At 39.7% G+C, this 19239-nt stretch overlaps 2 protein-coding genes across 5 annotated transcripts in view; one reads left to right on the forward strand and one right to left on the reverse strand.

Annotated features, from left to right (window-relative positions):
- Positions 1-6755, forward strand: part of itga2.2 (integrin, alpha 2 (CD49B, alpha 2 subunit of VLA-2 receptor), tandem duplicate 2) — a 146894-nt gene extending 140139 nt beyond the window's left edge. The window contains exons 28-30 of the mRNA XM_055633986.1: positions 1277-1363; positions 4361-4477; positions 4964-6755. Of these exons, the coding sequence (XP_055489961.1) occupies positions 1277-1363; positions 4361-4477; positions 4964-5071 (312 nt within the window). The 3' untranslated portion in view covers positions 5072-6755. The remainder of the gene's footprint in view (positions 1-1276; positions 1364-4360; positions 4478-4963) is intronic.
- Positions 6756-12381: 5626 nt separating this feature from the next.
- LOC129696266 (molybdopterin synthase catalytic subunit-like) overlaps positions 12382-19239 on the reverse strand; it is a 57114-nt gene continuing 50256 nt past the window's right edge. For all 4 annotated transcript variants that reach the window (XM_055634015.1, XM_055633999.1, XM_055634024.1 and 1 more), the window contains 2 exons: positions 15391-15514; positions 12382-12813 (listed from right to left, as the gene is read on the reverse strand). In XM_055634015.1, coding sequence (XP_055489990.1) covers positions 12745-12813; positions 15391-15514 — 193 coding nt within the window. In that variant the 3' untranslated portion in view covers positions 12382-12744. The remainder of the gene's footprint in view (positions 12814-15390; positions 15515-19239) is intronic.

Consider the following 19239-nt stretch of genomic DNA (forward strand, 5'->3'; position numbering starts at 1 on the left):
TTCTTTATTCATGTTTCCCGATGTGAGCTTCACTGGTGAGGCAAGCATTTATTGCCCACTCATAAATGCCCTTGAGGAGCTTCTTTAACTGCTCCAGTCTTCCGGTGAAGGTACTCTCAAGGTGCTGTTGGGTAGGGCGATCCAGGATTTAAATCAACAGATGATAGGACCAGTGGAATGATGCCTTCCAATGTGCATTCTTGTAAACGTTACAATCTAGGAGAAAGCCAGAGTAGGCGAGTTGAATAACTCCTATACATTTTTTAGCTTGTACACCCATCGGCAACATCCCAGTCATGTTGTAGGAGTGGACATTTGGGACAGATTAGATGCCAATCAGACAGGTTTCTATGTCTTGGATCATGTTAAGCTTCTTGAGTTCATTGGAGCTGCACAAATCCAAGCAAATGGAGAATACTTCACATGACTGGTTTTTGCCTTGTGGAGCTTTCTAGTGTTTTGATCTTAATGTCCTGTGACTTTCAGTTTTGCCAAGGCTGTTTGAACCCACATTTGGTGCCTTGGTGTGAAATGAAGGACCTGTTTTGAATTTATCCTGCTTTTCATCAACGTTTTGTAAATGGGCAATGCTCCACATCATGATCGTAACTTTACTCCAGCAAGGTCTACTTTGATATGCAACTCTTCAGTACTACAGCTAGGATCTGCAGTCATTCAGTCTTTGCAACATTAAATGCCTTCATTCACTTTCTAATAGCACAGAAAGTGAATCTCAGTGGATGAAAGATTGGCTTTTTTTACATTGAGGGTATGAAAATGGAGCCAAGATGGATTGTGTGTATTTGCTTTACTCTTAATTCCGCCCAGCTCGGCCTGTAGACTTCGGGAGCCGCCGTCTCCGGTAAGTAGTGCCTATTTGGAAACTCCAAGCCACTGAGTGTTCTTCCGTTCCGATGTGGGAGTTCCGATCATCCCGGCGTAAGGGCCTAAACATCGGGCCGCCGTAGCGGCGACTGGAGGGCTCAAAAAAAGGCCCTGACCACTGGTGAACAAAGAGGAAGATGACTGAACTTTATTGCCTTCCCTCACAGTGGGAAACGTTGATTCTGCTGTGGGGGATGTTCATGTTAAATTCTATTGTGTATTGTGTTCTTTTTATTTGTATGGCTGTATGGTAACTCAAATTTCATTGTACCAAGGGTGCATGTGACAATAAATGTACCTTAAATAGCTGACCTTTTTCTTATTTTTCTCTCAGATTAAATGATTGCAGTTTTAAAACCTTCACTAACAACCTTATCACCCTTTATTTTAGGCCGTCTTTCAAAGCATAATATTGAGTCTGGCTGCACAGATTGAAATAAGCGGACAATTGTTGATCATCAAAAACAATACATTATCAGTGAGTATCCTAAACATTACCACTCTAATCCCTTTACGCCTTTTCTAATTTTATATTGAATCAAAAGATTTATTGCAGTTAATACTTAAAATAAGATAACATATAACCATATAACAATTATAGCACGGAAACAGGCCATCTCGGCCCTTCTAGTCCGTGCCGAACACATATTCTCCCCTAGTCCCATCTACCTGCACTCCGACCATAACCTTCCATACCTTTCCCGTCCATATACCTATCCAATTTATTTTTAAATGAAAAATCGAACCTGCCTCCACCACCTTCACTGGATGCTCATTCCACACAGCTACCACTCTCTGAGTAAAGAAGTTCCCCCTCATGGTACCCCTAAACTTCTGTCCCTTAATTCTCAAGTCATGTCCCCTTGTTTGAATCTTCCCTACTCTCAGTGGGAAAAGCTTATCCATGTCAACTCTGTCTATCCCTCTCATCATTTTAAAGACCTCTATCGTCCCCCCTTAACCTTCTGTGCTCCAAAGAATAAAGACCTAACTTGTTCAACCTTTCTCTGTAACTTAGTTGCTGAAACCCAGGCAACATTCTAGTAAATCTCCTCTGTACTCTCTCTATTTTGTTGACATCCTTCCTATAATTAGGCAATCAAAATTGTACATCATACTCCAGAATTGGCCTCACCAATGCCTTGAACAATTTTAACATTACATCCCAACTTCTATACTCAATGCTCTGATTTATAAAGGCCAGCACACCAAAAGCTTTCTTTACCACCCTGTCTACATGAGATTTCACCTTCAGGGAACTGTGCACAGTTATTCCCAGATCCCTCTGTTCAACTGCATTCTTCAATTCCCTACCATTTACCATGTACGTACTATTTTGATTTGTCCTGCCAAGGTGTAGCACCTCACACTTATCAGCATTAAACTCCATCTGCCATCTTTCAGCCCACTCTTCCAACTGGCATAAATCTCTCTGTAGACTTTGAAAATCTACTTCATTATCCACAACATCACCTATCTTAGTATCATCTGCATACTTACTAATCCAATTTACCACACCATCATCCAGATCATTGATGTACATGACAAACAACAGTGGACGCAACTCAGATCCCTGTGGCACCCCACTAGTCACTGGCCTCCAACCTGACAAACAGCCATCCACCATTACTCTCTGGCATCTCCCATTCAGCCACTGTTGAATCCATCTTGCTACTCCACCATTAATACCCAACAATTGAACCTTCTTAACCAACCTTCCATGAGGAACCTTGTCAAAGGCCTTACTGATGTCCATATATACAACATGCACTGTTTTACCCTCATCAATTTCCCGAGTAACCTCTTCAAAAAATTCAAGAAGATTAGTCAAACATGACCTTCCAGGCACAAATCCGTTGACCGTTCCTAATCAGACCGTTTATCCAGATGCTTATATATATTATCTCTAAGTATCTTTTCCATTAATTTGCCCACCACTGAGGTCAAACTAACAGGTCTATAATTGCTAGGTTTACTCTTAGACCCCTTTTTAAACAATGGAACAACATGCACAGTACGCCAATCCTCCGGGACTATTCCCGTTTCTAATGACATTTGAAATATTTCTGTCATAGCCCCTGCTATTTCTACACCAACTTCCCTCAATGTCCTAGGGAATATCCTGTCCGGATCTGGAGACTTATCCACTTTTATATATCTCAAAAGTATCAGTACTTCCTCTTCTTTGAATCTCATAGTTTCCATAGCTACTCTACTTGTTTCCCTCACCTCACATAATTCAATATCCTTCTCCTTGGTAAATACCGAAGAAAAGAAATTGTTCAATATCTTCCCCCATCTCTTTTGAACAGACTGAAATATTGTCAGAAGGAGAATAAGTAAAAGAGACAAAGAGTCTGGGCAAAGTAGAAATAATGACTTTAAAATGATACATGAAGTTAAGCTTTCTCACAGACATCATTTTAATTTCTCTTTCTCTGTTGTCTAAATAAATGTTGGAGCTGATTTCCCATCCAAACAGCAGTACTTCTACTGGGTGTTTCCAGGGTTCCTTGCAGATGACACAATTTTCTAGCGCTGGTGAAGAAGCTGAAGGGGCCAGCAGTGTTTACTGCTCTGCTGCTTCTTATAGCAGTTGCCCTGGACTGTATGGCTGGCGTAGATTTCCACTTACTGTTCTTGGGTTGGGAAATCTATCTGCAGACACTGCATCACGTGTGTTGCACACAGCATTTCCCATTTGCATTGGTTATTGGGAGAACAGGTGGCAGAAGATCGAGAACCTCAGTGACCTCCCCCCTACCTCCTCCCACCCCTTTCCCCCACCGACCCAACATAAGTAAGGGCCAGATACTTAGTATTTCTTGCATTCAAAATGCGAGGTTATTTTTTAATTATAAGAACTGCTGCTCCTCCTAGACAGAGCAACACAAAGTAATGACAGACACTTCTTTGGTCTTCAGCCAGATCATTTCTATGTTAGCTCAACTTGGCATGAGAGCCACAATTCAAATTTAAATTACATTGTATTAAATTATTATTGTGAGCCAATGCAAAGAATGGCCCCAATGCAATTTATTGCTATTCTTGCCATCTGCAAAACAGCATAAAACTGCTGACTATGAGAGTGGCAGTTTTCCATAAATAATCAACATAATTTTAAAGACTGAAGAAGGATCCTGACTCAAAATGTCACCCATCTATGTTCCTCAGAGGTGCTGCATGACCCGCTGAGTTCTCCAGCACTTTGGGTATTTTTTAAAAACCAGAATCTGCAATGCCTTGCGTCCAGATAATTTTAACTTATTCTGATTTGAGTTGCTTTTAAAATAATTAATTGTACAAACAACAAACTCCAACTATGTCCTGTGTATTGTTTACAAATAGAAAATGTAAGTCTTCCAGCATGACCATGAGATTGATCACATTTTGCTTTTTGTTTTGCAAGTTAATAGGTTTAATGAAACTTTTAACAGAACTGACTTTTGGCTGTGCTTTTCATTTTGACATCTAGATCCCAGTTACATTAATCAAACCTGTGGGAAAAGTTAAGGTACCTGTCGGTGTGATTGTGGGGAGTATCATAGGTGGATTACTTGTGCTTTTAGCACTCATTGGTGCCCTATGGAAAGTAAGTTACTTCTCTGGTTTTCAAATAATCATAAGGCTTAGAGAGCGAGAGAGATAGTAACTAATTATTAATTTGCCTTTTTTGCTTTCCAGTCATCATAAAATTATTTTGCTTTCCATGGCCCACGAACATCTTTAATTGTCTAGTCGATAATGTACTCATAAAAAAGAATAACCTATTTGATAAAATATTCACGCATTTAAACAGTCTTATATGTAGGATTATAAAGCAGAGCCGTATGTTGTATATTTCATAATGTTCAGGTGGATACTGTTTGGTCAATAGTGGCGTTGCACTGGCAGTGGCCAATATCCAAATAGCAAACAAGCATCTTATTTTACATTGGGGCCAGAGCAGAAAATATAGCCGAATATAATCAACTACACATATATAATCCTGAATGGAAATATATAATTATGTGAAATAAATTAACACGAGGCAGTGATTTTTGGAGCAGTGAATGAATACTTACTTTGTTTTCAACAGCTTGGCTTCTTTAAAAGGAAATACAACAAACTGGCAAAGGACGAAGAGGAAAATGATGACGATGACAATGACAATGACAATCTCAATGATAATGCTGCTGAAGAATAATGAATTATGGTTAATTTCACTGTGAATTATACAGGTTCTTAGACTGAATTGTTGAATATGGCTGGTCGCAAGGGATGTGGTAGATGTATTCATATTAGGTCACTACTAAACTGAGTGTCGTTATAGAAAATCTTGAAGATTTGATAGATTCAGTGTTTACATTTTATGGAGCTAATTTTCACTTTTGGAGAAAAGCAAAAATTACTGCTTTTATTCCCATTTGATCTACTAATTTAAATGTGGGAACATGACACTTTAAAGTGTGCCATTTCAGTCATTGGTTGTAGATTATGAAGAAAATGGCCAATTTCCACGTTCATTTCAGGAATTTCATCCTTTATTTCTTCTTGAAGATTATGGAATCATCAATATAAGAGCTGATCATGGTCTTCTGCAAAAATGTTGCTACTAAAAAATGTAAATGTGCTCATCATTGAAATCAATTGAATTTGGTCGAGAGGGTCCCCAAACTGAAAAGGAGAATTTTAAGATGTTCAATATTCTACCTAGCCTCAAGGCAAAAGGCAAACAATTTGTTTATACAATGTGATACTTAATTGCCTATCACTGTGATATCAGGGGCAAATAGTTGCATATATTTAACTAGCAGGAAAAGATCCTCATTAAGTACAAATGTCAAAGGGTTGCAGGCAATCCTACTGCTGGTTTGCAAATTGAGTTGCTGGTGACCAAGATTCCCTTTGTAAGAACATCTTCAGAACATTACTCCCATTGTTTTCTTTTGCACTCAGAATGTTGGTTCTGATCCACATACACAATGGGAATAATAATGCATATTTTAAGTCAGCCAATAACATACCCAGCCAGGCACACAGTAACATTGATTGCTTTCCCAGATTTCAATTTGTACTGCCATCTATCCTTCTAGTTATGCATTCTATCATTAAATTTCACTTTCCTCTTAGTCAATAAGATTATTGCTAATTTTTACCTATTTCTTTTGAAAATGGTTCTATTTTGCTCCACTCTGCTGTGTGCTATGTTTCAATATTTCCACTTTCGTCGGATCAATACTTCATCGAAAGCTGATTCAGGTACTGGGAGCAAATAATCTATTGTCATTCAGGATAGCTACTCTGGTTTATTAAAGCCAACATTATGCTATGTACTAATGTCCGATCACTAATACATTATTATGTAAATAAGACTTACAAAATATCTTTTGAATACGATTAAAAGTTTTTTTCTACAAATCAAAGGGATATGGGTAACATTGCAAGAATTTTTTTAATGAAACATTTCTTGAAGAATGGTACTGTTTTCAATAATATGATTAGTACATTTTATATGCATCGACTTTTCTGCCAACAACATTTAAATTTGAGTTCTTGTTTCTCAAAGTATTTTTTAAAAACACCACCATTAAGCTCATTTTAAAAACAAATGTGCTGAGCACTGGAAATCTATATGAACTCAATGCAAACGCCAGTCATGGTGCACTGGTGGGACTTATTGCACTTACTGATTTGGGTTTATATATATGTAAATATATGCTTCAAATATTTATTAGGTGATTTCTTCCCAAATACAATACTACTGTTTATTTTTCATTTTGGATTGAAAAGTGAAAGGGTTGTCTGGCTATGCATTGCCTCCTTTTAATGTGAAATGTCTATCTCTGTAATTCACAGGCTTTAATTAAAAGAAATGAATAAGAACAAAACTTATTGTGTATTTTCATTTATTTCCAATATTATTATCTTCATTGTACAAGAGTCTGAACATTTTATCCAGCCATCTTCCCTGTAAGTTTATCTGTGTGCGACTTCTCATAATTTTGATCCAACTCCATAATCTGATGGAGGTCTTCTACCATTTCAAAATTTAAACTTATTTGTTTCAAAAACAACTTTGCATTCCTTTAGTTTATCAATATAAGTACTGTGCCTTTTGCTAATAAACTCTTGCCCTATCCTTTCTACAGTTTTGTCATATTAACTGAGGAATAGTGAAAAACTAGATTGGTAGATTAATAGATTAATGTGGAATTCATTGCCACAGAAGGCGGTGGAGGCCAAGTCAATGGATATATTTTAAGATGGAGATGAATAGATTCTTGATTAGTACAGGGGTCAGGGGGAGAAGCCAGGAGAATAGCATTCAGAGGGAAAGATAGATCAGCCATGATTGAAAGGCAGAGTTGACTTGATTGGCCGAATAGCCTAATTTTTCTCCTACAATTATGAACATATGGAAATAGCTATCAAAATCATTGCCAAAAAAATAGTCCCAAGGATCTCCATGCAATGTAGCCATCCCTTGATTTATGTGGTGCTTCAAATACAGTTAGTGCAGCCGATTCCTGCAAACCAAACTGATTATGCTCGGATAATGAACCACTTGATTCACTACATGATCATACTTCTACGGCTCACTGAGGAAATTGAGCACCTTTCAAATATAGCACTCACAAATTGATCTGGATGCAGCCAAAAGCCCTCTGCACTTGGGGATATCCTACAATGATAGTGTCAGAGAGTCAGAGAGTGATTCAGCATGGAAACAGGCCCTTTGGCCCAATTTGCCCACACCGGCCAACATGTTCCAGGTACACTAATCCCACCTGCACCTGCCCATACCCCCCTATACCTGTGTAACTTGTTTCTTAAACGTTGGGATAGTCCCTGCCTCAATTATCTCCTCTGGCAGCTCGTTCCATACACCCACCACCCTTTGTGTGAAAAAGATACCCCTCAGATTCCTATTAAATCTTTTCCCCTGTCCTCTGGTCCTCGATTCACTGACACTGTGCAAGAGATTCTATGCATCTACCCGATCTATTCCTCTCAAGATTTTATACCCTCTAAGATCACCCCTCATCTTCCTGCGCTCCAAGGAATAAAGCCCCAGCCTATTCAACCTCTATAGCTCAGACCCTCTAGTCCTGGCAACATCCTCGTAAAAATTCTAATAAATTCTAATTCTAATTAAAAATTGTAAATTCTTGCAGAGCTGATCCTTGCACAATTGATGCCATTTCCCATGCATTTGAAGGAGGTGCAACAACAGTCCATTCACCTTTTCCCTTCCCTACATCGAAGAATGCAAAGAATCATTCCAGGTGAAGCAGGCACTTGCAACCTTGAGTACTACACTTGGTGTTCACAATGTGGTCTCCTCTACAATGGAGAAACAAACAAAGGGATTGGGTGATTATTTGTGCACATGGGGTGGTGATTTTTGCAGCCTGCCCATTTGATTTGCAATCCCAATCGCATTCCAAACTTTCAGTCTGCAACCTCCTACATGGGCATAGTTAAGTCCCAATGTAAACTAGCAGAACAATATCCCATCATTTCCAAGCATCATACTCGTCTCCCTTTTATCCAATTTTTCCAAAATGCTTTACTAATGGTTAGTATGCATGTTCCTTATCACCTGATCTGCCTTAACCTGCCTCCATTTGTATTTTTTCTCTTTTACCACACTCCTTCCTCCACATCTGCTCTGAAAACTGCAAGTCCTCCATTCTTCCCCCAGTTCCAAGGGGCATTGATCCAATACATGGACTGGTTCCTCTTTCCACAGATGCTGCTTGACCGGCTGAGTTCTTCCAGCATTTGTTTTGTTATATGAAACATCAAATGCTTTCAAAAAATAAGCAACAATCAAAAAATCAAAAGGCAATCTTGCAAAATTGATCGATTCCTTTATTTATTTCTGGTGTTATAGGTGAAGTGGGGTCCTTCCTGCTGAAATACATGCAGTTAACTAAATGAGATTAAGATCAAGCATTAGCAGGACTACAGGACCTATCCATGTTCTCCAGAGATGCTGCCTGACCTGCTGAGTTACTCCAGCATTTTGTGTCTGCTTAAGCAGGAGCACAGACTTAACTATCTAATGCATCTAACTCCCAATAGACAGTTAGCATATGAACTGGCCTCATACTACCAATACCCTCTGCGGCAGAGAGTTCCTTTTTTTTCACCACTCTCTGTACCACCAAAAAATTTCTTCTCATCTCAAAACGAACAGATATTCCCCCTTATTTCTTAAGCTGTGACAGCTTGTCCTGGACTTCCCCAACATCGGGAGCAATCTGTCCTGCATCTAGCCTGTCCAACCCCTTAAGAATTTTGTAAGTTTCTATAAGATCCCCTCTCAATCTCCTAAATTCTAGAGAGTATAAACCAAGTCTATCCAGTCTTTCTTCATAAGACAGTCCTGACATCCCAGGAATCAGTCTGATGAATCTTCTCTGCACTCCCTCTATGGCAATAACGTCTGCTTCCTCAGATTTGGAGACCAAAACTGTATGCAATACTTCAGTGACCTAATGGTTCTCACCAAGACCCTGTACTGACTGCATTTACAACCTCTGTTAAGTTCCTATACTCAAATCCTTTTGCTATGGTAAGCTGAACATGGTTATTCGCTTTCTTCACTGCATGATCACTTCACAGTACAGAGGTCTCTACCTCAACGCTACTGAAGCTCAGCTGTCACTTGCAAATAAAATAATTTCTTACAGGCCTGGCTTTAATTTTTAGGTAGTGAATCCTCATCCCAGATTTTCTAACTGAAATTGTTTCTCGCTACCTATCCCATGATAAGCCCTGAATGCAATGGAAATGTCAATTGAAATAAATCCACACTAGATTAATTTCTGGCAACGTCTGCAGGGGTGTGCATAAAGGCAGCCATAAGTAGTTTTAACAGCATTCAGTGACTAAATGGTTCTCATGAGATTACGTTGACTTGCTGACAGCATTTAACAACCCTGTTAAGTTCCATTGTGCATATTAAGTGCATATGGTACAGTGAAAATGGTTATCAAAAGTACAGCAGTATCACGATCAGCTGGACAAGTCGGCAGAGGTATGGCTAATGAAGTTTAATGTGAAAGATGTTGCATTTTGGGAATTCAAACCAGGGCAGGAGCTTCATAGTGAATGAAGGGCCCTGGGAAGAATGGTAGAGTAGAGGGAGCTACGAGTACAAGTACAAGTACATAGTTCCCCAAAATGTGGTGTCATAGGTAAATAAATCTTTTGGTATATTGGTTTTCATCAGTCAGGGTATTGAGTATAATATTTGGGACATTATGTTATAGTTGTACGAGGTTGGTGAGACTGTATTTGGACTATTCTGTTCAATTTTTTGTCACCTTGCTAAAGGAAGGATTTCATTAAGCTGGAAAGAGTGCAGAGAATATTTACGAGAATGTTGCCAGTGCCTGAGGGTCTCGAATATAGGTAGAGATTGGATAAACTAGGTCATTATTCCCTTGGATCGCGAGAAGCCGAGAGGTGATCTTATGGAGTTGTATAACATCATCAGAGGAATTGATAGAGTGAATGCAGTCTTTACCTAGAGTAGGGGAGTCAAGAGCCAGAAGGCGAAGGGGAGAGGATAAAGATTTAATAGAAAACGCAAGATTAATTTTTTCACTCAGACGGTAGTGGGTATCTGGAACAGGCTGCCAGAGGATAGTAGTTGAGGCAAGTACTAAAACATTTAAAAGGCACGTGACAGAAAAGGTTTGAAAAAGGACACCTGGACACTATCCACAATGTTTTACATTTTCACAATAAAGGTATATAGGGGCTGGAAAAGTAGGAGTTTGTAAGAGTACATGTAAAGTAATTGATAGTAATCTATCCACTCCCACTCTACCCCTATCCGAATACCCCATCACCTAACTCAGCATTAAGCATCACTCTTTCTGTATTCAACAGAAATTATACACAAAATGTCTGTCAATTACATGATTTTAATATAATCATTTCTCAATACATTGAACAAATGCAGTGTTTGCGAAATTCCATAACATAAATTATATACATTCTGCTAAATGTCATTCAGTCTTAAGTGTTCCCAGTTTACTATTACTACAAACATAGGTTTTTGTCCAACATCGATTATGGGCCTGTCCCACTTAGGTGATTTTTTGGGCAACGACGGACGACTGCCGTAAAATCTTCCAACATATTGAAACTTTTTCAGTGACAGTGGCGACATTTTTGCTGTCGTAGGTTGCCGCCAGGTGCCCTAGGTGAATTCCAATTAAACTAGTCCCTGGCAGTCACCTAAAGAGTCGCCCAAGTGGAACAGGCCTTTTATTAGACAAGTTACTGTTATCTATTGAAAATACAATGAAGTATTTCGGTGAGAATGTATTTCTGAATGCACATGTAGATTGATACCACTAGAGGTCACAGTTTATCTACTTTCCAGCATTGTCCAAATAACAGAAGCAAGATACCGCAGATGCCATAATCTGAAGCAAAATAAAAACTGCTGGAGGTTTTCTGCTTTCAGGTAGCATCTGCAGAGGGAAATGAACAGTCAATAATTTGAGTTGAGACACTTTGTTTGAATTAAATTTGATGATGAGGTTAAAAATGGAGCAGAGGGAATGGAGACCTGCAAGTTTGTAGCATGTGAGGTTGGAGTGGGTTAAGGGAGTGGATTAATCAAGATTGATGCCCAGTGTCAGCTGTAGGAAATGAAAAGGATGAGAGACTGTAAAAGGCCAGAAGTGGGTGGCCAAGAACAAGAGGAGACAGGAGAAAGGGTCGTCAGTTGGGGCGGAAAGACTCAATGGAAGAAGAGCTCAACATCAGCGGAGTCGGGGGATATGGGGAGAAGGCAGGAACAGGGTACTCATTGGGGATGATCAGCCATGATCACATTGAATGGCCGGTGCTGGCTCGAAGGGCCGAATTATCATGACAAACTCAGAACTCATTGAGGTGCAGGAGTACAAAGACGAGGCCTCTGGTGAGGACAGACCACTCAGCGACAGAGAGACTAGACGCAGGATCACAAGAAGTTAATGAAGTGGGCTGGCTCTGAGAAGAGGGAAGAATGGGGGTGAAATGTGAAGCCAGAGGAACGGATATAGATGAAACAGGCAAGGGGGATAAGATAACAGTGGAAATGAGAGCCTACCTGGGTGTGGTGGCACAGGGAGGAAAGAGGAGGGAACATTTCACTCCATGTCTCTCCTTATCTTACAGGCTTTTGTTTTCTTTTCATTTATAGCCTTTGTTCAACCTTCTGCCAATTAACCCCCTACCCACCTCACCTGTATTCACCTCTCACTTGCCAGTCTTTGTTTCAGCCCCACCACTTGTCCAGCACCATCCCCCCCCCCCCCCCCCCCCCCCCCCCCCCCCACTACATCTACAGGGTCCCGATGCAAAACAACGCCCAACCATGTTCTCCAGCGATGCTGCCTGACCTGCTGAGTTACTCCAGCCCTTAATGTCTTTGTTTGTAAATCAGCTTCTGCAGTTCCTCATTTACTCCAAGAAAAAAAGATGACACGGTTCACACTAAAATTGGCATAGTCTTCTCTTCAATTTAATATGGTCAGAATTAAAATGAAGAATATTGCTGCACATGTCCATTCATAGATATAAATTAAAATTCCAGAAATGCTGGAAATCAGTACAAATTTATTGGCATCAACTAGTTTCATCAAGAAAATTTCCATCATGAAAATGCAAGGTACAATTTACTTCATTCTATTCCAAAATGTACACCCATCATTGTCCTTAGTTGCACTTATCAGTATTGTGCAAAAAGCACATTATCAGTTTCAATTAATGCATAACAATGCTATTTCAATTCATGATATTAAATGCTTTGACAAACACACAGCATTATATTTATTTCAAGAATACAGTGAGATACAGTTAGTTCTAGTTATTTTTTGCCCATTGACACTCCTTATTTTCTTTCCAGATATATTCTTCATTATCATAGATCTCCTAAAATAAAAGAATTTAAAATAAATTACAACGTTCCATAAAATGGCGGCACAGTGCCACGGGAGCAGGGTAGAGTTGCTGCCTTACAGTGCTTTCAGCGCCACAGATCCAGGTTCAATCCCGACTACCGGTGTTTTCAATATGGAATTTTTACGTTCTACCCGTGACCGCTTGTGTTTTCTCCGAGATCTTTGGTTTCATCCCACACTCCAAGGACGTACAGGTTTGTAGGTTAATTGGCTTTCTATAAATGTAAATTGTCCCTAGTGTGTGTAGGATAGTTTTAATATCTGGGGATCGTTGATCAGTGTGGACACGGAAGGGCCTGCCTCAGTGCAGTATCTCCAACCTAAACTAAAGTATGTATGAATATTTGTACTTCAAAAATAAAGATTTGAATGTCTAAATTTGAAATCATTAAAATATATAACATGTTCTCAACCTTTAATTAGTTGATCCTTTTAATGATGCACGTGCTTGGTAGTGTTGTTTCTCCAAGGAACCGAGTTGGGAATCGTCGTGTGTCATTGTCTGGTGTCAGGACAAAGAATGTGGCCCATCCATCAGAGCCCATCGGGTGCAATTATTCTCAATGTTGGGACCGTTTACCTCAGAACACTGACAATACTTTTCTTATGCTGCCAATGGATTTGTTGGCAATTTTCCTCCAGCATTTGATATGCCTTTGCAGGTTGTCCAAGTGTTTTTGTTTATTTATTCGTTCATGTCTATAGATGGCACTGGCAATGCTAGCATTTATCATCAATCCATAATTGTCTCCAACCAAAGCAACAGTTAAGAGTCAACCACTCTTATTTTGCACTTGACTATATTCTGGAGATACATAGAAGCCAAATTGGAAAAAAAAAACATCACTAAACCAGCTGCGTTTTAAGAAAATCTAGTTTTGTGGTTATCGTGAAACTTGCTCTCATTTCAAATGCCATATTTGTTAAATTAATTTATGTACCACAAGTGGCTTTCAGTCTTATTTCTCACAGCAGTGGACCAGAACATTGATTGCTGGTCCAGTACCACAAACAATATGCTGTCATGACATAACAAAAACAGTGGGATGGAGATCACTGTTGCCTGGTACACCAAAAGTTTAATGTCAGGTTTGATGTTCAAACACTCTATTTCCCAGATGGCCCAAGTCTTTGCTGGCACGCTGAACACAATAGTAAATGTCATCATCCTTTATAGAACATAGATTGTTACAGCCCAGGAACAGGATATTTGGCCCACAATATCTGTGCCAAACATGATGCCAAGTTAAACTAATCACCTCTCCCTGCATGTGAATCACATCCCTCCATTAATGCATGCCCATGTGCCCATCTAAGAGCCTCTTAAACGCCATTACTGATTCTCTGCATTCTTTGTATATAAAAAACTTTAAACACATCTCCCACACATCTGCATTAAATTTGCTCCCTCGGACTTAATACTATGCCCTCTAATCTTTGATAATTTCAACCTGCAAAAAAGGTTCTTATCCTCTACCTTATCAAAGCTTCTTCTAATTGTATATATCGGGTCACACTTCAGCCTCAAACACTGAACAAAAAAAATAAAAATCCAAGTTTGTCTAACTTCATCTTGTAGATAATATCCTTTAATCCAGACAGCATTCTGGTAAACCTCTTCTGCACATTCTCCTAAGCCTCCACATCCTTCCTGTAATAGGGTGACCAGAACTGCAAACGATACTTTAAATGCAGCCTAATCAAAATATTATAAAGCTGCAACGTGAATGCCTGACTCTTACACTCAATGAAAAACAAAGTGCTGGAGTGACTCAGCAGGTCAGGCAGCATCTCTGGAGAACATGGATAGATGATGTTTCGGGTCAGGACCTGTCGCCAATGCACGTTCTCCAGAGATGCTGCCTGACCTACTGAGTTACTCCAGCACTGTCCTTTTTTGAATAAAACCAGCATCTGCATTTCTTTCCGTCAGCTTCTTATACTCGATGCTCTGACCAAACAAGGTAAGCTTCTACCACCCTATCTGCTTTTGTGTTGCCACTTTCACGGAGCAATGACCTTAGACCCCAAGATAACTCTGTACATAAATGCCATTATAAGGGTCTTGCCTTTAACTGTGTATTCCCCTAACATTTGAACTCCCAAAGTGCAACACCTCACTCAGATTAACCTTCATTGAAGTAGCTCTTGATATACTGCATTTTGTTGTCTCTGTACTGTACACTGCACAAGGACAATAAAGTTTGAATCTGAATCTGAATAATATATGGATGGATTGGATGAGATTGTGAAGGATTAATTGTACAATGTGAGCAGGATGGTAGAAGCAAGGTGATTAGTTGGGAAACCCTTGAACCAGTATACACAGAATGTTAATTACAGATTCGATTGCAGATTTGTCTTCATATACAAATTGAGAACAAATGTGAGTATCCAATTAAGGTTAGCCCGAGACCAAAATATTATAAAGTAAATGAAAAAGAAATATTAGAATAAAAAAATTAAAACAACTAGGCAAGTTAATTTTACTGCCAATTTGCTATTATACAAGTTCTCCATTTGAATTCCCTGATGTTAAAACTCATACCTTCTTCCATATAGGCACGGTGGCTTTCAAAGTGTCAATGCAATATTTCACTGCTTCAAGGGATTCATTTCTATGCGGACCAGAGATGGCAATGATCACACTTGCTTCAGTCACATTAACTAATCTGCAGAATTACAAGATTAAAAATCCATTAAAAACAATAAGAAGAATTTGAATTCTAAAATAATACTTCACTGTTTTAGAAATACACACAGACTTAAATAATATTAATTAAGCAAGCCTCTATGCTTAAAGTGCACGGGGCTTATGTCTTAAAGAGCATCAAGTTCTCAAAAAATCTTATAAAATTAGACAAATTTCATTGTTTCATATCGGGACATATGACAATAAAACACTCGACTCTTACAATATGCCAGGTGATTGCAGGCAGCTACAAGACCAATAAAACTGTCATGGGAGGGGATTTTAACTTTTCCAATATAGACTGGGATCGTCATAGTGCCAAGGTGTAATTTGTCAAAGGTTTAGAGAGCTAAGTATGATCTACTCTTAGGAAATTGCAAAAGGCAAATGACTGAAGGATCCATGGGCAAGCCTATTCCAACCTGTGACCATTGTTCTATTAGCTTTAAAATGGTTATGGAAAACGAGAGGGGCGGGGCACAAATTAAGCTTCTGAACTGGGACAAGGTTGACTTTGATGGTCTTAGACTGTTACTTGCTAAAGTAGATTGAACTAAGTGGTTTGCTGGCAAAGGAACATCTGGAAAGAGGGATGCTTTTAAATATGTGATGATAAGAGTTCGGGGCAACCTGAACTCCAGTCCTGTTAGCATGATGGACAACGTAGGTGGGAGTAAGAAAGCTTGGGTGATGAGAGAAATTGAGGATCTGGTCATGAAAAAGGAGGCATGCGACAGTAATAGGCAACTGAGATCAAGCATATTCCTGGAGGAGTTTCAGGAACTGAGGAGCACATTTAAGAAGGATATCAAGAGGGCAAAAAGTGGGCAGAAGATAGCCCCCGGAAAATACTAAGGAAAATCATGAGATTTTATGTACATTACGGGGAAGAAGGAGAGAGAATAGAGCCTTTCAGAAACCAAAGTGGTTACGTCTGCCTGGAGGTGCAGGAGATGGGCAAGATCCTCAATGAGTATTCCTCCTCTGTTCTTACCATGAAGAAAGACATGAAGATTAGGGAACTTTGGACAGTTAATGGAGATATCTTGAGGACAGTCCACATTAAAGTAGAGGAGCTGCTGAATGCGCAAAGATGCATGAAGATAGAAAAACCTCCCGGCCAGAACAGATATATCCGAGGGCACTGCAGGAAGCAAGAGAAGAATTTGCAGATGCCCTGGCTGAGATATATGACATGGGTGAGGCGCCAGAAGCCTGGAGGGTGGCTATTGTTGTGCCTCTATTTTAAGAGGAGCTGCACGGAAACGTCTGGGAACAATAGACCAGCGAGCCCAACATCTGTGGCAAGCAAGTTATTGGAGCAGATTCTGAGGGATAAGATGTGTGCATTTGGATAGACAGGGGCTGATTAGGGTTAGCATAGTTTTGTACATGTCTTACAAATCTGATTAAATGTTTTGAACTAGTAACCAAAAAGGTTGACGAGGACAAAGCCATAGTCTATTGGACAGGGTCTTTGATGAAGTTTCAAACAGTAGGCTGTTCTGAATGGTTTGATCACATGGAATCCAGGAAGAACTAGCTGACAGGACAGAGAATTAGCTTCATTGAAGGAAGCAAGGGATGTTGGTGGAAGGTTGTTATATGGACTGGTAGCCTGTGACTAGTGGTGTGTGTCAGGGATCAGTGCTGGGCCCATTGCTGTTTATGGTTTATAACAATGATTTTAATGAGTATGTACGACAAGATTAGTAAGTTTGCAGACGGCACTAAAGTGGGTGGTATTGTAGGTAGCGAAGAAGGTTGTCAAAAATGACACCAGGGTCTTGATCAGATGGGCAGGTGGGCTGAGGAATGGTTAATGGAGCTTTATGCAGATAAGTACGAGGTTTTGCCATTTGGAAACTCAGACCGGGGTACCTACGACCTTTACAGTGAATGGCAGGGCACGGGTGAGTATTGTGGAGCAGGAAGATCCAGGAGTGCAGGTACATAGTTATTTGAAAACGGCATCACAGGTAGATAGAGTGGTCAAGAAGGCTTTCGGTATTTTGGCCTTCATCATTTAGGATATTGAGTATAGAAGTTGAAATGTTGTTGTAGTTCCACAAGACCTTGCTGAGGCTGCATTTGGAGTATTCAGTTTCATTCACCCAGCTATAGGAAGGATGTTGTTAAGCTGGAGAGAGTGCAGAGAAGATTTATGAGGATGTTGCCAGGGCTATAGGGCCTGAGCTACAGGGCAAGGCTGGGCAAGCTAGGACTTTATTCCTTGGAGTGCAGGAGGATGTTCTTATAGAAGTATTTAAGACTATGAGGGGAATAGATAGGGTGAATGCACATACTGTTTTACCCAGAAAAGGCAATTCCAGAACCAGAGGGCATACATTTATGGTGAGAGAGGAAAGAGAGGCAACTTTTTCCTCAGAGTGTGGTGGTGGTGGAATAAGATGCCAGAGGAGGTAGTTGAGGCAGGTACTATAACAGCATTTAAAAGACATTCGGGCAGGTACTTGGATTGGAAAGGTTTAGAAGGATATGGGCTAAATGCAGGCAGGTGGGACTAGTGTAGATGGGGCATCTTTGTCGGCATGGGCAAGTTGGTTTAAAGAGCCTGTTTTCATGCTGTATGACTCTATACCGGAAATGTCATCTGATCTAAATCAGATGCATCCTCGTCTTCTGGTAAAAAGTGATAAAGACTGGAAAATGCTTCCTATAATCCTCTTGACACAAGGATTCAAAAAAGGCAAATGTGACTATTGTTCAATAATGGCAAAGGACATGGCAGTAACAACGTCAGTCAGTTTAATCTTGGAGAGGAAGCTCCTAAAACGGTGAGGAATAGCTGATCACTCGGAGTTTGGAGAGGTTTGGGTTAACATATGAGAACCAGCATGGAAGTATTAAAGATGAATCATGTGTGAGTAACTTCCTTTCATCATTTGGTGAGCTGACAGAGAAAGTTGATGAATGGAATGTCGCAGATGTTGTTCATATGGATTTTCAGACGCCATTAGGCAAAATCCCACATTAAAAAGACCGGTTTCCAAATTTACAGGCTATGGGCTAAAGTATCAGTAACAGAATAGATACATGAAAAGTTAAGGACAGAAACCAGACAGGCACGGTAATGGTTGTTGATCAGACTGAAGGCTGGCAAACAGTGATGCTTGCCAGGATCAGTCCTGGGAACCATTGTTTTTTTCTTTATTTACATTAATGACTTGGATGTGAACAAGTGAGGTAATATTTCAAAATCAGCAGATGACATTAAATTTGTAATTGTAGTACTCAAGGAGAAGGATAGTAATACCCTTCAAGTGGACGTAGTTGGCAGATGATTTTTTTAGGCAAAACAATATATACATTACATATTTTAATAGAGAAAAAATTGGATGTACAATAAAGATTAAATGGAAGTTATACACTATATGTAAGAGCAGGGAGAGATATAGGAGTGTATATAGGAGTGTGCAATCTCTGACAGTGATCAGGACATTTTGTGAGAGCAGTTGGTAAAACAGATGAGATTATCAGCTTCATAAGCAGAGGCAGAGAAAACAAATGTCGGGGCAATATGTTCAAGTGTTGCAATAAACTGCAGATTACTGGAATCTTAAGTAAAAAGCAAAATGCTGGAGGAGCTCAGAGGGTCAGGCAGTGACTGTGGAGGGAAATGGACAGAAAACATTTGGGATTGGAATGCGTCTTAAGAAGGGTCTCGACCCAAAACGTCACACA

This window comes from Leucoraja erinacea, chromosome 1 (assembly GCF_028641065.1).
Source record: "Leucoraja erinacea ecotype New England chromosome 1, Leri_hhj_1, whole genome shotgun sequence".
Taxonomy (NCBI): Eukaryota; Metazoa; Chordata; class Chondrichthyes; order Rajiformes; family Rajidae; genus Leucoraja; species Leucoraja erinaceus.